The sequence below is a fragment of the Talpa occidentalis genome, unplaced genomic scaffold (assembly GCF_014898055.3).
Source record: "Talpa occidentalis isolate TD23 unplaced genomic scaffold, MPIMG_talOcc4v2.1 talOcc4.9, whole genome shotgun sequence".
NCBI classification, from domain to species: domain Eukaryota; kingdom Metazoa; phylum Chordata; class Mammalia; order Eulipotyphla; family Talpidae; genus Talpa; species Talpa occidentalis.
This window is the reverse complement of record NW_023605305.1, coordinates 107050799-107076817: the sequence shown is the minus strand read 5'-3', so window position 1 is coordinate 107076817 and position 26019 is coordinate 107050799. Positions and strand designations below refer to the sequence as shown.

General features: G+C 37.9%; 1 protein-coding gene and 1 long non-coding RNA gene across 5 annotated transcripts in view; one reads left to right on the top strand and one right to left on the bottom strand.

The window, feature by feature from the left end:
* SLC16A4 (solute carrier family 16 member 4) overlaps positions 1-20541 on the top strand; it is a 23282-nt gene extending 2741 nt beyond the window's left edge. The window contains exons 3-10 of one of the 4 annotated variants that reach the window (XM_037500694.2): positions 4498-4630; positions 5344-5487; positions 5659-5820; positions 7073-7594; positions 9389-9600; positions 10594-10687; positions 12334-12400; positions 17431-17676. In XM_037500694.2, the coding sequence (XP_037356591.1) occupies positions 4498-4630; positions 5344-5487; positions 5659-5820; positions 7073-7594; positions 9389-9600; positions 10594-10687; positions 12334-12353 (1287 nt within the window). In that variant the 3' untranslated portion in view covers positions 12354-12400; positions 17431-17676. Of the gene's footprint in view, positions 1-4497; positions 4631-4887; positions 5103-5343; positions 5488-5658; positions 5821-7072; positions 7654-9388; positions 9601-10593; positions 10688-12333; positions 12401-17430; positions 17677-20341 lie in introns of those variants that run through there. The other 3 variants (XM_037500693.2, XM_054691681.1, XM_037500696.2) reach the window with 3 other exon arrangements.
* Positions 13508-26019, bottom strand: LOC119236724 (uncharacterized). Its single transcript, XR_005123153.2, has 3 exons — positions 25487-26019; positions 20331-20440; positions 13508-14006 (listed from the first exon to the last, which is right to left on the bottom strand). It is a non-coding gene; the product is annotated as an uncharacterized LOC119236724 (long non-coding RNA).

Below are 26019 nucleotides of genomic sequence, written 5' to 3'. Positions count from 1 at the left end.
ACCATTATGTGCTTAGCTCCCTGGCTGGGGATCGAAGTCAGGCCCTAGTGATGACAGCACTGAGACTTAACCCCTAGGCCACCAGGGAGGCCCTCTCCCACAAATCAGTTAACTAAGAATACTCAGAGAGATACCCTTTCCCTCCCAACTCTCCTCCCTGCTCATCCTTAAGAAGCTCACAGGGAAGGGCAGGTCCTGGTGACTAATAATCCTGTAGTCTACAATGTGGATAACTAAGTTCTTTATAAACAGGATAATGGGAATGCACCATGCCTCCCCTCCAGTGATAAAAGGGGGAAGAGTAGAGGCAAAGGTCGTCAGATAGGACTTATGTAACGCAAAACTAACTAGAAGACTATCTGTTAAACATTAGCTTCACTACCAAATAATGGACTTTTTTTTTCCTCCTAAAAAATTTAACTATTAATAAAAGCCCTTCCTACAGGTGGGCCACCTCCCCAAATCATAGGATTTGCACAACTGGGATATGAGTGAAGATCTCTAGTTTTCCCATCTTTTCCCCCTGTAACCACCCTTACTTTTCCTAATTTATCCCCCAAGAGATAGAAAGATATTTCACCAATATTGTTACTGATAAGGAAATACTGTCTTATAACCAGATTAATAAACATCATCCCACTTTGGGGTTTTATGCTACCTTTTGTGCCTTTATAAAAGTACAAAAAAAAATACACTGGGCTCTCAAAATGTTAACAATTAAACCAGAGTCTAATTGCCCACAGTTGTAATGCAGGTGCTTAGATGACTATGCTTTTGTTTCTGCATGAGTTAAAGTATATGTTCCCAAAAAGATTCAGCTCCTCAACCTGAAAAGGGGAGGAAATCAAGTAACTCAATGTTCTTTGGAAGTTCCCTACTTTAAAAAAAAAGAAAAAAAAAAAAGGATTCATTCTATCTAACCTAGCAGAGTTTATAGCAATATATTTACACATTGTTTTTGTATTCTGTCTCACTGAGTGTTCCATGAGGGTAGGGACCATGTCTATTTGCTCACCAATCTATGCTCACTACTTTAATATAGTAGAGACTCAATATATACCTGCTAGTGGATGGAAGGATAAACATGATTAATGGACACACTCAGGAATCAACAAATAAGGTGATAAAAGATAGGGGGATAGGCAGGGACTTTGGAGGACATGTTAAGAGCACTGGGTTTTACCTTGAGGCTAAAAGGAACTAAAGAGAAAAATTATGCAGGGGTAATGGGATAAATATGTATTTCAGGAAAGTAGCTCTGGCTGCAAAGTGAACAATGGGTTGGTAGGGGAAAGGACTAGAAGCACTAAGATGCATTGAAGGAATGTTGCAATAATCCAGGTTAGAAAATTAAGGCAGTAGCAACAGGGACAGAGAGAAAATACAGATGATAGGGAGAAGGTGGGCCTATGACTTGGACAGTAATGGTGTCAGAGAGAGGGAGTCAAGGAGTCTTCAGTTGTTGGCTTGGACAAGGTAGATGAAGAAGCATGCTATTCTCTCACCGAGTCTGAGAGACTCATGACAAAAGCAGTGTTTTCGGAATAGGCCATATGCCTCTGGAGCACAGGATCTGCATACTGAAACTTGTAATGGCCCTGTATGTTTGCCCTGGTGGATGAAACCACCAGAGGGAGAACAAGAAGAACAGAACCCTGAGGAGAATCAATGTCTAGGAGATGTTCAAAGCAGTCCACAGAGGAAACAGCAGCCAGAGCAACCCAGAAATGTATCATCACTGAAGCTGTGGTAGGAATGTTCAGGAAGAAGTGTGGGGCATATGCCGCTGAGGTCGGATATGGTAGAAATGATAATGGCTACAGTTTAGCAACAAGGAAATCTCTTTATCAGTACCATCGAGTGCTGGGATGAGAGGTAGAAATAACAGACTTCTTTAGTTTGTCTGTGAAGGTAGGGAAGAACTAAGGTTATACTGTAGAGGAACTTACGCCAGAAAAAAGCAGTTAATTATATCAGGTAATAATTAACAGTCTGATGTTCTGTATGCAAAAAGGCTCCTATACCTGATCCAATCTCCTTTCCCAAGACAATATTCTAATTAGAATTATCTAGTACAGGAATTCTTTTTTGGTGTATGTGTGGGGTAGGGGTGGGGAGGAGTTGGAGGGGGCAGAAAAGCTAAAGGCAAAAAGTAAATAAGGGAACTGGATCTGATCGGTGGCAGAATTTCTAAGCACTTTTATTTTGGGGTAAGTCCATTTATAATGCCTGATGTGGCCAGGACTAAAACCCAATGGTGAGCCAAGGCATGGGATGACAGGCTTATCCAGTGTGCTTAATTAACTAGGGAAAATCCAGGCCTTGGGAGTTTCAGGATCTTGGAATCAAAACACAAAATTGGAAAGGCTAAAATGGAGAGGAGACAGGGCAGATGAAAAAGCTAAGTCCTTGGCCTTCTTGATATAAAATGAATAACGCAGACCCAGTTATTACAGACAAGATCGTATTCATTCACTGCTACTATGCGCAGACATCAAGGACAAACCAGGAAGGAAAGGCCCTGAACTAGGGGGACCAGTAGTTAGCCAAATTCTGGTAGCTAAGAACATCAAGATCGGCATCATGACCAGCACAGAAACCGTGTTTACAGAAAAAGGATAATTTTACAGAATGATGCTTCACTGTGTGTTCCCTGCTCTTGAGAGTATATACATACCCCCCTGTGTGAATTCTGAACTGAGGGACAGTTTGGGTTGTGTGAGATCTGTGTGTATCACCCATCTCATTTCCAGACAAACACACTGAGGAAAGTTATGGCTAAAAATTACCTGAATGAGCATCTGATAAATGTCTTTATCACTTTTGAATATACAGCCCTGGTGTGCACACAGCCCACAGAGCGCTGTTCACTCTAAATAAGGAACGTTTCGTTATGTTCTATCAACTCAGAATGGGAAAATGTATTAAGAGAATACCTCCTTACCACCCCCAACTTCTGTAACCTCAGAGCATCACTACTAATCCTTAGTCCCTTACTCCAGATAAAAAATGGTACTAGTCTGAAGAACCTGGTGATGGGATTTTCAACAGGGGAGGTCTTGATTACTTAAGGCTGAGGGAAGGAGCCTAACAGGAAGAAGGTTTTTGATTCAGCAGGTAGACAATACCAATCAAGAGAAAGGAAAAGAGAAGGGAAAGATGTGTTTTGGTTTGTTTGAGTGGATTGAAGCTAGAAAGATATATTAGTCATAAAAAGGAGTCTGAAGCTTGTGAGAAAGTAGTATTTACACAAGATAACAAAATTACATTAAGAATTTTACCAAAACCTTCTCAGTTGATCTTCATTAGTCCCATAAGCCTCTACCTCTTTTCAAAAGAAGTATAATTTCTGCAGAGTAGTTTGCCCTTGAGAGTGAATTATCTATGGGGCAGGTATAAACTGAGATGAGTGCAGGGGGGGAAATGTTTACCAGTTGGACAATGAAAGCAGGATAAGTAAAAGAAGACCCAGGGTTCTGTGGTTCTTAAGCAACAATGCACGGCCAAGTTGAAAGTAGAGAAAGCAACCTTGAAAAACGAAGGCTACTGAAGAAAGGGGAAGGAAAACTCCCTGAAGGTAGGGAGTCCCCTGGAGACAGAAAGAGTACATGTGGTGCCTGGGCTCTGAATGACTGAACTCTGCCTAGGTTTCCTGTCCTGCTCTCCCTCCAAGCCCTGCAGAAGATGTTTGGTTGGTAAGCAAAAAAGGAAGAGAGGAGGCACAGCTACTACAGGCCAATCAGAATTTCAATTAACAAACATCAGGGCTCCATAGAAAGAAAACATGACCTCAATGGAATGCTCCGCCTAGTGGAAGGGAAGATCACCTAGGCAAGGAGGGAAGGGTGGGAACCAAGAAAAGGATGGGGCATATGATTCATTCATAAGGTGACCACACATCCTGGTTCACCCTCCCTTACATGCTGGCATTAATTAGGTTTTCCTCTTGCTTTCAGAGTTTTCCAATTCGGATAAAGTACACGTTCTCCCTAGTAATACATCAAGTAAAAGAGCAGAGTACAGCTTATTAGCAGAGTTAAAGCATAGCTACCCTAAAAATTGACAGGAATAATTAGTTATATTTTGGACAATACTGTCTTTCACAAAGTAACTGGAGTTAGCTTCTTTAACAGATGATATTCTAAGAGGGCGGTAGAGAGAGAGAGGGTCTGCAGTAAATCTCTCCAGGTTCAGATTTCAGCACTCCATCTTCAGCAACTTTTAATCTAAGCCTCAATTTCCTGACCTCTAATACCTATCCTGTAGCCTTCAAATGAGGATTAAATGAGACACTTTCATATAAAGTGCCTAGACACTCTAAAGTGACAGCCACTTCCTAAAATGTATAAGCAGGAGCCACCAAACTGGCAAATACTAGTGTGCGGGGGTGGGGGGGGGGGCGGGGAGTGGGGGGTGCAGATTCATAACCTCAAGCAACTGCAACCTCCTCTACAATAGTTCACTCACTGCCTGACTCTCTGGTCTGCTTTGATTTAGGTAAATGTGATTGTGATGGGGCTCACCAAGACTTTTGCAATTTTCTTTGTGGTTTTTCAAGAAGAGTTTGACAGCACCTCAGAGCAAATTGGCTGGATTGGCTCCATCATGTCATCACTTCGTTTTTCTGCAGGTATACATGAGTCAGTAAGTGCAGTCCACGGTGAAGGATCACGGTGACAATGGGCAATTCCAAGAAGACTCACCTGCCAATCACTTCAGACTGAAGTATTGCTAACACTCAGGTTCATTTAGTAATAGTAATACATAAAGCTCCCAACTGACTTGGTAAATGGGAAAAATTAGGGTTCAGAGAAAGTTGAAGATTTCAAGTATTTAATTACATGACACAATTTTTTGTCTTGTTTCTTTTCACAGTGCCTTAGTATCTGTTCAATGAGTCAGCTTCTCTGGAAAGTCAGACCATGAAGTTCTGCTCTACTCATCTAAGCAAACTCAAGACATAACAGAGAACCAATTCTTCCTCCTCTAGTTTTATTTGTAGCAATAACATGGCAGAGGAGCAGATTAATGATGTAAACTTGGTCTAGTCATAGGCCGCCAGATGCAATCTCATTTTGTGGAGGTTTTATTATGTATGTTCAGTAAGTTTCTCCTCCAAACCTGATTGTTTACAATCCTGTTCTTTCTTAAAAAATAAAAACTCTTCCAAAAAGCAAAGTAGTATGGGATGGGAATGTTAAGAAACCCAGCTCACTTTTTGAAGCTACACAATACTCCAGAGTAGAGTCCGATTTTCCAACCTTGCTGACTTAGATTGCAAATCAGCAGACAAGGGGTGCGAAGCACATCTGCATAGTGTTTACCATTCTTTCTTTTCCCAAGGCCCCCTGGTTGCCATTATTTGTGACATAATTGGAGAAAAAACCACCTCCATTCTTGGGGCACTCCTTGTTGCTGGTGGATACTTGATCAGCAGCTGGGCCACAAGCATTCCCTTTCTTTGTGTGACCATGGGATTTTTACCTGGTAAGTCCATTGTAAAAACAAGACTATGAAAGATGGAACTAGGGACCCTCCCTTTTAACTGTCCATGGGTCCAAAAGGCCTAGTCATAGTTATTTTGGTATCGGAGAATATATCCTCTGGTACCAAGTCACTTAACATGAATGTGATTCCAAGCTGTTGTTTTTCTTTTAGGTTTGGGTTCTGCTTTCTTATACCAAGTAGCTGCTGTGGTAATTACCAAATACTTCAAAAAACGGTTGGGTCTTTCTACAGCTATTGCCCGTTCGGGGATGGGACTGACATTTCTATTAGCACCCTTTACAAAATTCCTGATAGATCTATACGACTGGACAGGTGAGACGTTCTAAACTTCTGAAACATCTCTGCAAGATTAAGTGTTCAGCCCTCTAAAACTCTGATAACTGGAAAAGCAGACATTTACAGTCAGAGAGGAAATGAACATGTTATCTAAAGTAAACACACTCCTCTTCCTTAAGACTACACAGAAGAGACCTTGAACCTGCAGACTTTGCAGCCCATACCAACAACTCAAGAGTTCACCACAGGGTTCAATGTCTGAGGTATATGGTGTTCTGTGCAGTTGGGGAGACCCCTTCCAGAAATGGGGTACTCCTGGGAAGCAAGTATTCCGTCTTCCCTTTCTCCTCCAGTAAAACATTCTTTTTAAACTTTATCAAGAAAAGTAGTTTGCATCTTAAATAATGCCTCCTCCATCAGACTTATTACAATGGAAGGGAATACGTGGGTAAAGAGGATGATATTCTTTAAGAGTTAAATTTTTACATACTGCCAGCTACAAATTTTTGCCAATGATTAAAACCATTCACACCACAACTTCTTTACACCAGACATAAAACATTTGAATTTAAATTTTATATTACTGGGAAAATATATGCATATTGTGTGATTATATATACCTATTTCTATCTGCATAGCAGTTTTGTTGAACCTTTCCTACATTAAAAAACTCAAGGTGAACAGGACCAGCTACAAATCCGTAGGACAAGAGGACAGAACCTACAGTCAATTCTACTTCTAGAACCATACACAATCACAGATGGGTCAGGACATGCTGAAACCAAGTAACTACTCAGCTTCAAAGGCAAGATTGGCATCTGTTTTCTTTCAAGGAAATTTAAAATGTCTCTAATGAATGAGACTGTCTCCTGTTCTAAGACAGTTTCCAAATGATTCCCATCATCTAATTGTATATTTGCTATATGTACCTAAATCTAGATCCTGTCAGGTTATTTAGAATCTCTACTTAAAATACACTATAATTTTCCGACATTTGAAATATCCACTCCCCAAAAAAACTGGTTTCATTCTTTTTCCCTTTAGCACAAATAACACTCCTTCCATGCCATCTGTTGTCACAGCTTCCTGGTTTTCAATCTCCTCCAAAGGGCTGTTTTCACAGAGACACCACAATATGCACAGCTAACAATTAAGTCAAGAGACTTAAATTCAGGGAACAGAATAGTGTTTTCAGGAATTACTGCACTTTGACTAGTTCATGCAGGACATCTTCTGAGCCAAGTATCTAACAGTGCTGTGAAATGACTTTTCAAATTCTCTCTCTTAGGTGCCCTTGTATTATTTGGAGCTATCATACTGAATTTGGTACCATCTAGTATGCTCTTAAGACCCATCCACATCAAAAGTGCGAGCAATTCTAATCCTAAAGACAAAGGCAGCCGTCTGTCTGCAAGTGGTCCAGAGGCAGAGTGTGGGGTAGAAACATCCCACTGCAGTGAGATAATAGAGTCCACCACCAGGGACAATAATGTGCAGAAGGCTGGGCAACCAGATACAAGTGTAACAGTCTCACAAGATCATGGTGAAGAATTCAACAACGGGCCTAATAAGAACAGAAGATTGTTCTTAAAAACTAATGAAGAAAGTTACAAGAAAAAGGTCACTTTCTGGAGCTGTAAACAAGAACTGGTTGATACTTCTCTTCTTAAGAATCCTTTCTTCTACATATTTACCTGGTCTTTTCTCCTCAGTCAGTTTGCATATTTCATCCCTACCTTTCACCTGGTCGCCAGAGCCAAAACACTAGAGATTGACGTGATGAAAGCCTCCTATCTTGTTTCTGTAGCTGGTAAGAAAGTCAACTTCAATCTTATACCCAGAAGGAAAAGTGAACTTAGCTTTACAAAGGTAAAATTTAAATGTTATTAAAAAGCTGAAGAAAAACAACTTCTTAAATAGAACTTTGGGTGCCCCAGGAAATTCAAGTTTGTGGAGGCTCTCGCTCAGGAGGAAGGCACCAGGCATTTCTCTGCACAGATATGTCACTGGACTCTGCACACAGGCTCTCCCTGATAGCGGACCCCCAAACCAAGTTTTATTCATTTGCATATGGCAGAGTCTGTCTGATACAGTAGACATTAAGTATCTGCTGGATAAATACTGGATTTAAAAGTTGATGCTCAGTGGCCAAGTGCCATATCAAGATATAGAAAAATTTCTGACAGCATTTCTAGTGGTTGAAAGGATTGGTTTTAGACATAGACTTCCTTGGGTTCAAGTTCCTTGCTCTGTATTTCCTAGCTGTATGACCCTGGGGAAGTTACATGCCTTCTCTGTACCTCCATTTCCTCATCTGTAATATGGAATATCATTACCTAAATGTGTAAGATTGTCAGTATTAAACAAGTAATGCCTGTAGAGTTTAGAAGAGTATCTGACCTCTCACAAGCATTCAATAATGTTTTATTAATATTTGCAAAGTATTTTCCCCTTGAACTCTTAGTAAGAAAAATAATTTATGAAATCAGAAGAACATGATCCAGAAGATAAGGGTTTTCTCAAGTGACAAAATATGCAGTTTAAAAATATGAAAAGGGATGAAATGGAACTAGTAGTAAAACTATCTGGAAGTGCTCAGTAACTCAACATTAACTTTCTGCTTGCTAATTTCCTGAAAACACTGTTTACTAAGCCCTTACAAAAGCAATCACACCCCATTTCCAGGTGTAGATAGTCTGTTTCAAATAAGCCTAAGTATACAAGGAAAAGATACAGAGCTCAACTAATTTTTTTCCCACTAAATACCTGGTCGTATAAATTCTAACTTAGGGCTATCCACTGGGACCAAGGTCTCAATATGTATTTTAAGAATAACTGTAAAAAGGCACAGAAATGATAGTATGCTTTTTTCAAAAACCCATCCCCTCCACCCCTTTTGGGCAGAACAATTTATGTTTGAACCACAAAAATTTAAAGTACAAAACTGCAGCTCATACTTCTCTTGGTGAAAATCTCTTTTAGTACTTAACTGCTGCATTAGCTTGTAAGAGGATAAAGGATAAGAATTCTATCATGAAACTGAATGAAAAATGTGGTTCTTAAATTTTATTCAAATTATACCCTAGCTCCAACGTTCAAACTATGATTTCCCATTTCATACTTCCTTATTTTCAAGTTAAGCATAATCATCTTTGGAGGAGGACTTAATTATCAAAACTGTCAGAGCCTTAATACGTATGGTTTTTTACATAAGAATTTTTCATACTATAATCTTCCAACATGACACTAACCTGAGGGTCAACTAGTCTTTTTAGAATCTCACCTCCTCACTTGTAGAACCTCTTCAAGGAAGACCTCCCGAGTTCTGAATCCAGGGTCCTCTGTCACCAGGGTTCCCAGTTTGGTGGTATAAGCTCACCAAACATGATCATAAAAAACTTCAAATGGATGTTTTACCCTGCTCTTGGTGAGTCCTTGGAATAAATAGGTAAGTGACAGAGCCAAGTGAAAATTTTTTTCTCACATAGCTTTACCTCAGGATGAAATTGTATTACTGAGGAAAAGATGCCTTACTGTATTCACATTTCTTCAAACAGGCTAGGAAAACAATTACAATTTCCTAAGACCTATTATATTGTTCTAGGTATCATAGAGACAGTCAGTCAAATTATATCCGGATGGGTGGCTGACCAAAACTGGATCAGAAAGTACCATTACTACAAGTCTTACCTCATCCTCTGTGGCATCACAAACCTGCTTGCTCCGTTAGCCACCACATTTCCACTACTGATGACCTACACTGTCTTCTTTGCCATTTTCTCTGGTGGTTACCTATCATTGATACTTCCTGTTCTGGTAAGTAGACACTCATTTAACATTGTTAACCATTTAGTAAAAAGAAAAATTAGTAATAATTTCCCCCAAAGGAAAAATGATACCCAAGGCCTCCGAAATCCTACAGATACATCCCGTCTAGCTATTCATCTTACCTAGGAAAGGGAGGAATGATGAGAGGATTATTCACATGGGACAGAAAGAAATGAAAGCAAACAAGGAATCTGCAGGGAGACTTATCAGTCTCCCAGGTTAGACCTGTGTGTTCACTACTTTCCTTCAGTTCCAGGTATTTCCTGCCTCCTTGTAAGACAAGAGTTCCCTGAGAGAAAAAGGGGCTTTTTGACTAGTTTGATTTCTCTGTATTAAGAAGTTCTGTTTATCTTAAAGGGGACATTGCTCTTTTTTAAAATCTCCTCTATTTTCACCCCAAACTAACTTAAAAGTACTGGACTCACATGGAAATGAAATACTTAGACAAATACTTCTGAGTTGTTACAGTTGAGAACCTCATGGGTTTGTCTCAGAACTAGGTCCCCAATGTACCAGAACAGAATTCCTGGGAATAACAGCAATATTAACAGAAGTGCTGCAGGATATAAGGTTTAGGTAAAACCGAAGCTTTCCAAAGCTGAAATCAACACCTGTGACATTTGAATTCTTTCAAACCAATGACTGGTACTCAGTCAGAGATGTATTCAAGAATAGGACTATCAGCTCTGACTATAAATATCATTTCCTAATAGAGAAGAGAATGAAGATCCAGGAGAAAATACCCAAGAGATAAAAAAAGGAAAAGGACCAAAACCAGTGTTTTTTACTAATAAATTGAAAACAATACCCACCTAGTTATGTTACTAATCCCTATTTGCTTCAGATCTTTCACAGTATCAGGGCAAAAGACCATTTAAATCTCCTCAGAAGTCAACTGACCAGTTTGAGATGACTTAAGACAGTATTTGTCTAAAGAATTTCAACCTCAATACAGCTAACACTGAATTCTAATCCCTACAGGTTGATCTGTCTGGCAATTCCAAACTACACAGGTTTTTAGGACTTGCAGGATTTTTTGCTGGGATGGCTGTCCTTTCTGGACCACCTGTCGCAGGTAACAACTTAGCCACATTCTCAGCAATGTTCAATAGCAATGAAAGAAACCACTGATCCAAGAATAATGGTAACATGTAATGACAGTATCAGGGTACAAGAAACCAAAGATATCTATGCTGTCCCTGTACCAACTTTCTGACTCCATCACCAAGATATGAGAACCTGGGGGTTAATAGATATGCATTCGGCATGCTCTTTAAAAAAAAAAAAAAAAAAAGATTTATTTTATTTATTTATTTATGCATACAGCATATATGAGCTGGGGTATAGGCCAAAGGGTGTGTGTGTGTCTGTGTGTGTGTGTGTGTGTGTGTGTGTGTTCACCAGAGACAGAGTGGTGAACAGAACAGACAGACTGAATGAAATGCACTGCTGAGGGGAGCAGTGGGAGATAGGAGAAGTCTGTGCCATGTGGGTTAGCTCCCTGGTGGGGATCGAACTCGTGCTACAGTGGCTGCCGTACTACAGTGGCTGCCATTGCTACACTGGCTGCTGATAGGTTCACAGTGCTGAGATTTAACCCCTTGCACGACCAGGGAAGCCCCTCAGCATAATCTTATATTCTCTTGGAAGTCTCAGATCAAGGATTGTATGAATGCCTGGTTGCTTAGACCATTCAGAGTTTTATTATATTCTCAAAGAACTGTACTTAAAAAAAGAACCACTACCATTTTTCATCTAAATAGGAGTCACTTTTATAGACCTTGAAAGCAGCAAGCCTGACCTGTTTGTTCTTCAGATGGGCCATACAGGGTTAGCCTTACATGTCCTGTTCTATCTGGGGCTTCCCTACATCTCTCATTTTCAAACAAGTATGAAGGTCCTTCACAGTCTATCTGTTCTATCAAAGGTAGGAAGACACATGGCCTAAAGATCTGTGAAGAGGGTATCTGGGACCACAGGCAAACATTAAACACAAGTATAGTAAAACTGGGGGAGTTCTGATTATTTAAGGTAGTTTTAAAGTTGAAGCAATGCTTTCCATTCCCTTTTTACTTAACTGAACATTATGTGTTTGCTGAATACAAGACCATTAAAAGATTGACAAAAATAACTTTGGTATTTTACACACTGTAGTTCTCAATGTATTTTGACTATATAAATTAACACAGCACTTCCAATTAACCACAAAAAAGGAATTCAGCCTAAAATTCCTTTATTTCTTTCAGTCCTGAAATGAGAAAGGAAAAGAATTCTCCTCTCGCTTCATTATCATTTTTTAAAAATTAAGTTTTATAATGATGTTAGGTTTGCATCTCTATAAACTTAACACTTTGAAAAGGCAAATAGCAAAAGAAAAAGTATGTAAACATGGGATGATAAAAATTATTACTGTTAGGGGAAAAACTCACCATTATCTGAGATTCCATTAGGCATACCCATTTTAAAGGAAAAATTTATACAAATATACAACCAACTCTCTATTTGTACTTACGAATACAACTTTTCCCATGGTCTAACTCAGCCTATACTACATATAAAAAAGCCAAGCCCAGGATTGTTATACAGGAAATGGTACAAGGAGACATAATACCATAGGTGCCCTAGCAGAGATCCTCTGTGGCCAGGGCTTAGTTTTACACGATACAGAAAAGAGAGCTCAAATACAGTTTGCTGACACTTTTTTTTCACTCTTGATCCTAGTTCACTGGCAGACCCCATGATGCCTCAGAACTTCTCAAGCCTATTAGGCCACAAGCGTAGGGAGGTAGTAAGTACCAGGACACAGAATACCTAACTCAAATGATGAAGGTAAACAACAAAACTACATGTTTAGAGAGCTTCTGCTCTATGTGGTTTTATATACATCTCAAAAGTTTAAAGAGTTCAATATTTGAAGACAAGGTAAGTTTTATGAGGACCATTACTTAAAAGGAAAATGCATTGTGTGTGTGTTGAACTCAAGCTGTTGGGTCATGAGCTTCCTTAATATTTTTTTAATGAAAAAAGGATAGAACTACAATAGAGCAAATTAGAAAACAGAGTGCACCACTTTATTGTGAAACTTTTACTTCATACATACCCCCCATGTAATATAAATATGTGATATAAAATACATTTTTTTCTGTCAATGAGTTAAAATAAAATTTACAAGCCTTTTCTTTTCCAAAGGCCATGATACTCTGGCACTATAAGTAAGGACAAAGAGTTCATAATACATTTTACCCTCTAAGTCTGGGAATATTATTTAGGCAATCATAAATTTAGTGATTCTACAAAAAAGCCAAGGAAGTGATAAAGTTATTGCTGAAAAGTTTATGCAGAGTTAGTCTGGAAGTTGTAATATTTTAAACAAGATTATGACAATACAAAATTCAATTAAATGTCCTTCTCTACATCCTGATCTTTCACTGACTACATTAGTAAGCTAAACATTTTGTTAAAAGGAGAAACTTTACAATGTTCTTGCTCCTGTAAGTGATTGATTCCTCTCTGAAAAGAGAGAAGATTTTTTTCAAAGGCCATTAGATTTGTTCCTAAGATGACTCCAACAGCAACTATCAAAGAAATCTCAGTTCTCAACAGCATAGCCCGTTATATTATTGTCTTGAGCTTTAACTAAAAAGAATTATTGGTTATAAACAGTAAATTCCCAATCAAACTTAGATCTTCAGAGATTATCTGAGATTCTCAGTTTTTACTTACCTATTATCTGTTATTACCAATTGCAAGAGTTGAAATTGCTATAAAAGATTATAATCATTTTAAATTAGGAATCCAGCAAACAGTGACACTTTTCACAATAATCCTCAGTCAAAACACTCATTAAAAATGGTAACATCAATTACATGAACAATATTTTTCTCCTTCCTGTATGGAAATGAAAAAGAAAAACAAGTTAGCCATATACATATATTTTAATAAGCCCAAAAAAGAAAAAAAGCAGAGGACGCCCTTAGGAATCAGATAACTAAGTTTTTGAAAAATACTTTTTTCTTTTAAAAAATATAGAGCATATAAGAAACCTATTTAAATACCTTCTTCAGCTATAAATATAAGAAAGATAGCAGCAACAAAATTCTTTATGAGATCTTTGCTAAAACTACCCAACAGCAATTGAAATGGGTAAGTTAAAAATGATCCAACCCCTCCCCTTCCCACCAGCACTTCCACAGGTCACTGGCCTTGCCCACGCCATGCCTCCTATTCCTTTCCAACACTCAGTGACAAATTCAATTTTAGTTATTAATAGGGCCTGCTTCAGATTAGGTTGGTTTTAGAGTTGTTCTAGGTTACCTGACCTAAGTATTGGCCAAATGTCATCACTCATCCAAATCCAATGTGCTGGCAGAGGCATTCAGAACTACATGCTGCCACTAAGAAGGAAGACTTAGAAAGTTATAGAAATATAAAAGTATTGTTATTTTAAAACCTTTTTACATTACAAAAGTAAACCTGCAGAAAGCAATCCAAAATCGTACTTCCAGGGGGTAGGGGGGAGGAGAGGAAAGCAAGTATATAATCATATTCTCCAATATACAAGTCAGATGTAGCATACTTATGTGAAATTCCCAAATTTAAAGCCAAGGCATTTGATGTGTGAGCTCAAAATGCTAAAGGCTCAGTTTCACTTAAAGGTACAGCCAGCAAGGGGCCCATACAGCTGCCTAAAAAAAATCAAACAGACAGGGCCTCCCCTGGTGGCACAGCGGTTGAGCGCTGGGCTCCGCAGCCTCTGTAGCACCAGTTCGTTCCCCCGGCCTACGGCGAGGGTCCCACCAATAAATAAATTAATTAATTAATTAAATAAAATAAAACAGACAGTAGCTCCCCTCTCTCCTTTACATACCCCACCCACACCCAACTGACAAATGCATATTATGCTAGTATACATATTTACATCAACCAGAAGTATCTTTTGAAAACTCCAATAAAACATCATAAATAAGTACTAGGTTATAACTCAGTATTCATTCAGTAAGTATCAAGCAACTTAATAGCACTGCACTCTGCTAGCTGCTAAGCAGGACGCAGAGAAAACAAAAGCTATTTTCTCAGTGATTTTCTACAGCTACTGGTTCATGATATTGCATTTACTCTGCCACATACACTGCAGGACTTACTGCTAACAATAGTATAGAGCCTCTAAAAATGAGAATTCAAATTTGCATTCTTCTTCTACATCATCACTGAAAATCTGGTTAGGTACTGTAACCCATGTTTCTTACCTTTAAATGAAGTCATTCTTTTTTTTTTTTTTAGTTTCTTTTATATATTTTTACATCATTTTTCATTTTTGCACAATGTATGCATTTTCTTTTTTTTCATAATAAATTTTATTTTTATATTCCCCCATACAATTGCAAACCCCCCATTCTGACCCCAATCCCTCCCCTCCCGCCCCCCCCCAATGAAGTCATTCTTAACTGTGACATTAAAATGATCTTAAAATATATTGAACCTCCCTTCAATAAAGCAGATATTTCACAAAAGTAATTTTAAGTCAATTATCCTCCAAAATAAGTTAACTAGTTCTTGAAGAAGCACATTTCTCTCTTGTTAATATTTGTCAACCTCATAACTCATCAGAAATGCCATGGAGTAAAACTGGTAACTTTGCACTGGTTCTTTATTCTTTATCTGTGTTTTATAAGAGAAGACAATGACTAAAATGGGAATTTATCTAAGCTTGTCTCTGTCCCATTAACATGAAGTGACAGATTATTTCTTATCTCTGTTACATCCTTGTTTGCCAACCATGCCCTCTATGGCTTTAGCCTGTCAGTTAAGAATCTTTTAAGGTCTAAAATTCTATTTGGAAAACAAAACTCAACCTCTTAGTCTGCTATAAATCCCTTCTGGAGGTTGGGGCTAACAGGAGCACAAGTGAGAGGGGAAAGCAAAGATTTTGGCCTCTAAATCCTGAGGAATATACTATACCCTGAAGCAACAAAGAAAAATAACAGATTTAGTTATCCACTGATCATTTTCCCTATAAACAACAAAGCCCCACAGAATCTTAATTTGATTCAGTATTCCTATGATTGATAAATACCTACAAAAACATTAAAAATTAATATTTTTTAAAGATTTACTTTTGTACAAGAGCTGGGGTACAGGCCAGAGGCGTAGGAGGGTGAGAGGATTCACCAGAGACAGAGCAGGGAGCACAACAGGCAGACGACCAATATACACTGCTGAGGGGAGCAGCGGGCACTACAGGAGAGGTCTGCCGCACCTTGGGGGATTCTCGCCGGCAGGCCAGGATCAAACCCACACTGCAGAGGCTATGGACATCTTCACAGCGCTGAGCTCAACCCGCTAAGCCACCAGAAAGGCCCCAAAATGAATTTCAAATAGCTTTCCATTGTGGTTTTAAAAAGGGGAGGGAGGTAGTTCTTCCTTTCCAAATATATTCCTTTGCAAGGCCAAAGATTTAAACTATAAAATCATTAACACAAACCATAATCTTTTTAATAAAACAGGACAAAGCCAATATTTAAAGCATTCCCAGTAAATCTTATTACTAGAGAGTTCCTATCTTAAAAAATCCTGACGTTTAAATTTACTAAATCAAGTCTCCCCAAATTTTCCCATTATGGCACATACAAAAAATATTTGTACAATGGGCCTCCCTGGTGGCACAAGGGGTTAAGATGCAACCTATGAAGTTGCCACAGCCACTGCAGCACGAGTTTGATCCCCAGCCAGGAAGCAACTCACATGGCGCAGCAGACATCTCCTGACTCGCCCGCTGCTCCCCTCAGCAGTGTATTTCGATCAATCTGACTGTTCTGTTCCCCACTCTGTCTTTGGTGAATTCTCTCACCCCCCACACCTCTGGCCTGTACGCCGGTTCTTGTATACATAAATATGCAAATCTTTAAGGAAAAAAAAGAAAAAAAATATTTGTACAGCCATCCAAACTAAAATGACAGGGCTGCTAATAAGCAGTCTGTGGCTCTAGTGGCCCTAGAGACAAGGGAAGACATTCTCACTGTATACCTTGGGAGTCTGCCACTATGTTGCAACCCAACAGCTGGTTTAACACAGGCCAAGTCACTTACAGGATTCTCAAACACTAATTTGAACTAGCATCAAGGAACTTAAGAATTAAAGGTCTTATAGCGCTATTTCCAACTTTAACTTACAGTACCAATCTTAACAAAAAAGACTTTTAACTCAGCTCAACAGTCAAGTCCTGAGATAACAGAAGTACAGAATGCTTTTTAGACAGGATGCTTAACTTTTAAACATGACCTAACATAAAATAATGGAATCACTTGAACATGTTGACATTAAAAAACTGAATTTAGAATCCTATAAATATCAAGCTCGAAAGATTATTCCATAATCATTTTTTGTTGCATGTTAGAAAACTGGTTTGTAAAATTGTTTTAGTTGAGCCCTAACTTTTTAGTTGTTTTAAATTATCCCAGTAACATTAGACATGCCTGTCCCAAACAAGGGTGACAGTCAAAGATATAAGAAGTAAATGTGTATAATAATTTATTGTATACAAGAACCAAAACTGGATGTTATGAGCATGAGGAAGTCAAAGAATCTGTATGTCTAACATGTGTCTCAGGTAAATCTGAAGCAGGCAGATTTGTGAAGTGATTTAGCAGCAGTTTTCTCTTAAAACTATTTTAGTCCCTCGGGGTTTTATAAAAAACCCATTTTCATTATTTTTAGCTATGACCTTCTTACCCTTCAGCAGCACCATCTATCCTCTTGTCCAAGAGTTCCTATTCCTCTCCCAGAGTGTTACTTCTAATTCCTATGTCTTAAAATTCACAGGTATTTACTAGTAAATCTGCTACACTGATGGGTCTAAGTCAAGAATGATAAGATTTTCCACACTCCTTTCCAGAAATTTCTAGAAGAGTTGAGAGACTGATGACCTATTTCTCTGTACCAAATGGTCAATTACAATCAACATCATGACTTGCCCAAGTTGGTTTCATTTTTGTTTAATGTCAATAAACACTTAATTGAGGTCACTGATCAAATGATGTGTAATGAGTAAAAAGCAACTTAAAGTTAGCTGAATTTTTTTTTTTTTTTTTCAAATACGCTGGCTGAGGTATAGGCCAGAGGCGCGGGAGAGTGAGAGGATTCACCAGAGACAGAGCGGGGAGCAGAACAGGCATACTGACTGAAATACACTGCTGAGGGGAGCAGAGGGCAAGACGGGAGAGGTCTGCTGCGCCATGTGGGAATCTCCCTGGCTAGCCGGGAATCGAACCCTTGCTGCAGAGGCTGCAGACAGCTTCTGTACAGGTTCACAGCTCTGTGCTCAATTCGCTGCACTGCTCCCAAAGCTGAATTTTAAGAGGTCATAAAACATTCTACTCATTCATTACATTAAGGGAACATAAAGCTAATGAAACAAACAAAAAGAAAGTTTTAAAGACGATTAGAGCCAAATGAGAACAAAAAGGATAGGAGACAATAGCATATATAATCAGACAGGAAGAAAAGGGTATACTCAACACATCCACTGAGAAATCATGCTGAGATATAAAACAAAATCAAAAGATACAATGTAAGCTCCAGGAGGAAAGATGTTTTCTATTTGTTTCAGTACCCAGAACTGTACTGGCACATAGCACCAAAATTTTCTAAATAAATGATTAGATAGCCTTAAATTCTAAAGGTTTTTTAAATGACTTTAAATATAAAAACTTATAAAAGTGTGATTTGCAACTACAAACGTAACATGCATACAACACTCTAGAACAGAGATTCTCAAAGTGTTGTCAGCTGGTACTCCAAGGTCCTGAGAATTTTTCAGAAAGTTTATACGATCAAAACTCTTTTCATAAAATAGTGAGACTCTATTTGTTGTTTCAGAGGGTTGACTTTGCAACAATGCTTAACTGCTGGCACCTTGCGTAAATATGCTTTGCCAAAACAGTTTTTTATTTATTTATTTATTTATTTATTTATAAAGATTTATTTATTTATTTATACAAGCACTGGGTACAGTCTGAAGCGCGGGAGGGTGAGAGAATTCACCAGAGCCAGAGGGGAGCAGAACAGGCCGAAGGACCAAAGTACACTGCTGAGGGGAGCTGTGTGCGGCAGGAGTGGTCTGCGTGCCATGTGGGACCCTTGCCAGTGGCCAGGGATTGAACCGGTGTTGTAGAGGCTGCGGGCAGCTTCGCAGCCCAGCGCTCAACTGCTGTGCCACCGGTGAGGCCCGCCACAACAGTTTTTAAAAAGCACATTTCACTTAAATTCTGGTGCCATTAGCCAAATGATTTTGAGGACCCTCCCATTTTTGCTTTTTTTTTTTTTTTTATATCCAAAACAGTAGGTTTATTATAAAGAAGGGAGAGAAGAATAAAGGACTCTTGCACAGTCACAAGCAAGCACAAAGAGTTGCCTCGAAAGAGACAAGTTTGCTAAAGAGAGACCTACATAGCAACAGGCAGGCAGCCTTGGGAGGAGCACTGCCTCTGCCCCTCTGCAAAGAGAGGAAGCAAGCAAAGTAAGCGCCCACACAGTCACAAGTGGGCAGGGGAGCTGTTGCCAGGGAGAAGGATGGTGAAGAGCAGCACCTGCATGGGTACAGGTGGGCAGAAGGGCAGCTGCTCCATTCTTGCTTTTAAAAAAACATTTTGCTTATAGGGGGTCTAACAGTTCTTGTTTAGCCCACTTACCAAGTTGTCAGTTCCTTCTCACATACTACTTAACACATTCCCTCCTAAACACATTCCTTTCATAGTCCATAACACATGTGTAATTAACATTTTTAAAACCTACCTCCATAATCAACTGTGAGATCTGCAAGGATAAGAGGTCATGACTATCTTAGCTCATCCTTATGTCCTCAAAACTTAGCATATTGCTAGGAACATATTAAGTTACTCAAATGTTTATTCAGTGAAGAAAAAAGGTAGTAATCAACTGTTTTTTTTTTCCCCCTAGAAAATACAGCAGGTCATCGAATTATAATGCTGATGAGGAGAAAAAAAAATCAATTTCAGGCTGGGGCCATTGTCTGTGTGGAGTCTGGAGTTCTCCCCACACTTGCGTCGGCTTCTGTACTCCAGTTTCCTTCCACAAAGACATGTTAGGTTCACTAGTGTGTCTAAATTGTCCCTGAGTGAGTGTGTCAGAGTGTGCCTGGCGATGGAAGGGCATCCTGTCCAAGACTGGGTCCCATATTGCACCCTGAGCTGCCTAGAAAGGCTCTAGTCACCCAAGATCCTGAACTGGAATAAGCATGATGGAAAATAAATGAACAAATGAATAGAATGATAGGCCAAGAACTTAACTCTTGTTTATATCAATCAGCCTGTGGGAAAATTTGTTTTGTTTATAATGTCTCACTTGAAGTCGTAAGTTTCTAAGAACCTATCAACAATGTTAAATGAGGACTTACTGTCGTAGTAATTCATGATTTTTATTTTTTAAATAAAAGTGGCCTTCTAGTAAGGATTCATCATGAAAAGGCATGTGTCCCTAATTTTCTCCAATTTCCATTAAAAGGTCAGAGGTAAGTTTTGGGTCCCCTCAGGTTCAATTTCCTACTAAGGAATAAGTGATTAAACTTTATCAATAGAAAGTAAGACAGGTATATGGACTGACTAATGTTCTGATGGGTCACAACACAGACTGCTGAGTATAGGAGACTTCTTCCTTCAAGGAGCAGGTTCTTGGCTGATGTGCTTCACTAACAGAAACCATACCTTCCTTCCAGGTTGTTTATATGATCATACCCAGACATACACCGGCTCCTTCTACTTCGCTGGCACATGCTATCTCCTCTCTTCAGTCTCCTTTTTCTTTGTACCAATGGCTGAGAGATGGAAAAACAAGAGTTTGACCAGAAGCAAAGAGAACTGCAATCAAGCTTAACCAAAGAAAATCTAAAGTAATAAATCACTGAAAAAAAAAAACTTGGAAGAAAAGTTTCCTCATTTGTAAAATAAGGTGAACCAGATAGCCTCTAAGGTTACTTTTTTGCTTCGTGTTCTGAGGAATGCCTAAATGATAGTAAGAAAACAGTAATAGCAACTTCAACTAAATTTTGTGTTAGTATTTAATCAAATGGGCTAAAATTTTCATCAGCTGAAGCAGCGACCTTAGATATTAAAAGAAAATCAGAATGTACACTAAAATAATGAACTTAACCAAACTCTCAATTGTACCACGGTAATTCAGTCACTAAAATAAAGATGCTAAACTTTTTCTTAATTTAAAGAAGTAATAGATATAGCCCATTGGTTGACCAGAACTCTGCAACCTGAATGACCGCTAGGACCTTTCTTAATGACGGGTACTACCACAAAAGGTTATCTTTGGTTACTGATTAGAGGTAACCTTTGTTTTCATTATTGTTTCTTAAAATTTCAATGATAAGCAAGCCCTGTTACATAATTTTAAAAAAGAACTGCTGAAAAGAAAACTATATAGTATTCTGCCCATCCAAACAATATTACTTTTTACCACATCTAATTATCTAAAAAACTCAAGTTAAATATCTAGATGTGTCTTTTGAACTACAAGTTTATATAAAAGTTGAATAGGTAATTTTTAATGGGTTCTTATTTAATGAGCCTTTAATACTTAAACTAAAAGATGTTTCCTAAATATGGAATAATTATGCTAACTAAATGTCACTTAGAATAAGCATTTACATGTGAATAGAGAGGTCTTTCCTACTTGGATGATTTTAAGAGGGGAAAACAACTAGAATTCTCTGCAACACCAAACTGCTGAAAATTTCCTTCAGAATGCATCTTTAAAACCGTTATTATTGTTATTATTATATCCTTCCATCTCTGTCCTAAAATATCTACTGTTTTTTGTTTCCCTACAGAGAAAAACTGTAAAGTGAAAGCCTGGTTTTAGCTCCACACTGCCATCCCCTCTCACTCCCTCTGTGTGCCTTTCTGCAAGTTCTACAGCCAGCTACAATCCCAAAGGGTAGCCCTTCTCCATCAGGAAACTCTCTTTTCCTTTACAATCTGACTCATTCAAAGGCCACCTCCCCTGGAAAACTTTTCCCAGCATTAAGTCACTCTCTCATTTGGAAACCCATCTAACTTTTAACAAAGTACTCTGAGTTCATATGTCAATCTCTTCTATTAGTCCGCAAGATCAACCCAATGGGTGTTTTATTTACCTTTATATTCCCCAAGGCCAAGCATATACTTTGAAGCCAAATTAATCTGGGTTCAAATCTCAATTATCTTAAAGACCATAGTTGGCCCTATCTAGTATGTAGAGTTTTACATTTAGATGCAAATGTCTAACATTCTTTTTACATTTTAGATATAAGAATATGAATAAAACAAAAACACCACAGACTCTTGCACTCACAGACATCAATAGTTAACAATAAATTTCAGTTCTGGCCCTTGTCATCACAGGGCCTCATGAAATTTCCTCTTATAATTGCAAAGGGTACATTTTATGTAAAAATAAGTCCACACTGAATTCTGACTTAGACAAACTATATGAGATAAGCTATATGAGATAAGCAACAGATCTTATGTAATTCTACTCAATGTAACAACCTCTTCTAAACCTACAGGTGTGGATTAAGAAAGTCTAAATCCTGAGACTACAGGAAGCTACAGTCATAGATAACTAACGTATACACTGTATTACCAATTACTTTATGCTGTTACTATTAATTTACTACTTTTTTTAAGATTTATTTATTTATACAAAAACCAGGGTACAGGCCAGATGTGCGGGAGGGTGAGAAGATTCACCAGAGACAGAGCGGGTAACAGAACAGGCAGACTTACGAAATACAGTGCCGGCTGGGATCGAACCCGCATTGCAGAGGCTGTGGACAGCCTCACAGAGCGGTGCTCAACCACCTGTGCCACCAGGGAGGCCCTAATTTACTACTTTTAAAAGACAATATTAATTTGATGTAGTCCTGACAGCTGTTTATCTTTGCCTTCATTATCACTGCTTTGGGTAATGAGTCTTTAAAGATGTTGCTGAGGTGTATGTCATGTAGTGTTTCGCCTATATTTCCTTCTACATATTTTATGGTTTCAGGTCTTAAGTCTAGTTGTTTAATCCATTTTGAGTTGTTTTTGTGCATGGTATAAGGTAGTAGTCAAGCTTCATTCTTTTACATGTAGCAACCCAGTTTTCCCAGCACCATTTATTGAACAAACTTTCTTTGTTCCACTGCATATTCTTTGCTCCTTTGTCTTAAACTGTGTACGTGTTTGTAAGAGACAACATATTATTGATAAATCATTAAAGTTCTAACTCACAAAAAAAATATTCACTAATGAAAAAAACTTAGAGACTATATTGCTGGCAAATCCAATTTGTAATAAATCATGAAGGAATTTCTTCAACCTAGAAGTGTCACTGCACAGCAATTCCAAACTACCTTAAAAAAGAGTACCAATAAATTATGTAGTTAATTATAAAAAAAAAAGACAATATTATAAGAAGTCTAAGAATTTATAATCTAGAAATACTATCCCAGATACATACAAGGTTTCAAGAAAAGCAAAATGGTACACCCATTTTGTTTCTTAAGAGAAATGATTTTTTAAGCTGTTCTAATATTCACTGAACCTGACCAAAGAAAGTAATGCCTAGGGCCTCCCTTGGTGGCGCAGCGGTTGAGCGTTGGGCTGCGAAGCTGCCCACAGCCTCTGCAGTGCCGGTTCGATCCCCGGCCACTGGTGAGGGTCCAACATGGCCACCGGCGAGGGTACCACATGGTGTGACAGACCTCTCCTGCCACGCCCACTGCTCCCCTCAGCAGTGTACCTCGGTCCTTCTGCCTGTTCTGTTCCCCGCTCTGGTGAATTCTCTCACCCTCCCGTGTTTCTGACTGTACCCAGTGCTTGTATAAATAAATAATCTAAAAAAAAAAAAAAAAAGTAATGCCTAAACATCCAGACCACTTAAAATTCCTTAACACTGAAAGGAAAATTAGTTGAAGTGTTTATAAACCGTAAGACTTGAAATAAAATATATGTAAGTGTGTGTATATATATACACTTCTCACCTTCTTCCATCAGAAATTATTATTTGATTTTTATTATTTTTAAGAAAGACAGATTGTAAAATTTGGACAGTGGTTTCTCTGAAGACTTCATATAAAACCAAAGCCCAACACTTTTTATTTATCACCCATGGTCTTAACATATTACATAAATTTATATAAATAAAATTCAGTTGCACTCATAATTTGAACATAAAAGTATACTTTCTCCCAGCTACTTATTCTCCCCAGCTACATTTACTTATAAGTAAAACTGTTAAGATGACGTTTCTTGCTGCTTACTCTAAAAGAACGCCATATCATTGCTATAAAAGGCAATTTCCATGTATGCTGATCATTAAATAGTATTTCTAATACTAAAACTCTACCTTATAGTATGTGCTCTTAACTTTTTGACTTTTTTTTCCACCTACTACCTCATTATCACAATGTCAATCATGTAAGGAATTTGGATCGTTATTATTCCTATCTTACATAAGAAACAAAAGCAAATTAAGACCCAGCTCTTTGCCTAAAGTTAGATAGCCCTCATCAGAGCCAACTGTGAAACCTACAAGTGTTGATTTGATTAGATCATGATCCTTGGCCTTTCTCCTTGAATGATGCTGTAGCTTAAAATTTAATAAAAGCAACAATGTTATTTAAATGGACTGAAAGATTTTGTGATTTTTTTCAAATAATCTAGGCATACTTATGTGTGTGATACTATGTTTGAAAAAAACAGTACCTTAGTTAACAAAGTTGTCTAACTGTAAAATCACCTTTTTCCATGTGAGAAATTAATATTTGATTTTAATTATTTTTAAGAAAGACTGCAAAATTTGGACAGTGGCTCTGAAGACTTCATATAAAACCAAAGCCCAACAATTTTTATTTATCACCTATGATCTTAACATATTACATACAAATGAAAAATAACTGAAGACCCTGGAATCAACTTTTAAAACCAGTTTAAAATTCATGTTTTATTTCTTTGAGAGGTAGGCTGGCATTACCTAAGATCACTGGGACAATTATTTCTTTAAAAAAGAAGCATGTCCTTAATACCCCAACAGAAGCTAGTATATTGTAAAATCTCCTTTCCAAAATAATGACCAATCACAATCTAAATGAGGCCTTTTTATAGATGTAGAGAACAAACTAAGATTGGGTAACCGACTATTTGGGTTTGGCTAAAAATGACGGATTCAGAACTTTCAATTTGATGAGTTGGCTACTCTTACTAAGGAGAGGAGACCCCATCGGGATGTCTGGACACTTGACAGCATGCAGCAAAAAACTAAAGTTTTTCTAGCCACCTTCCCAAAAAAACAAATTCAATTCTATTCTTACCTATTCAAGTTCCAGTGAGCAAACAGAAACTAAAAGGATTCACATTAGTAATTAAGCAAAGGAGACATACATTTTTTAATGAGAATCCACTCTTAGGCATTAACTGACATATAAAGTGAAGTTTTAAAAACTAGATTCACTTTCTCTGTTGAAAAACATCCAACTTTCACTTCTTATATACTATTTTTACAAAAATGATGATGTTAGATGAAATAATTCCAATATATCCAATTCTTCAGTTGATGTCAACCAACATTAACGCGCCTTAAGTGGGGAAGAGACAACTATTCCTTAGTATCAGTATTTCAGGACCAAGAAAACAAGAAAAATTACATTTAAAGAGCAAGAATTAACACTACCATCCTCCAACACCTCAAAGCTAGTTAGCACCAATTATAAATTCTTTACATACAACAACCTGTAGATCAGAGTTTATCACACTTGATTAAACAGTTTCAACTTTAGATATGTCAGCCATGCATCACAGCCCTTTGAAGTCACAGCAATAAAATGACTCACCAATTGGCAGGAATCTTAGAAGCAATGGGTGTCTGCCTGTATGAGAACAAATGCATGTGCCCAACAGATGACCTTATCCTGGTTGGCCAAAAGAAAAAGGCTAAAACACTGGTCAGTAATACAGTAGCTGTTTTATAATGGAAAGAATCAAGTTTTGCTCTAAAGAAGAGAATTATAATTCATGCACAAGTTTAAAACGTCCTCTGTATATATTTTATATCCCAATTGTACTTACCAGAAAAGTATAACAAAATAAGATCTAAAAGGATAAAAATCAATTTTGTGATCTCCAAATTAGAAATAACTGAAAGAAATAACATACCAAGTTCATACTTCAAGAAATGTGAAATCAGAATCATGAGAATAATAAATACATTTAAACCCTCCATTATATTTAATGACTTATGTCAGTTTCCACTCAAGCAAAAACTACCAGTTCATATTTGTGTTCCAATTCACTCACAGCCTTATGTGAAAAATTACATCACGCCACAGTTAACAAGATATGGGTACATAAATATGGAATTAAAGAA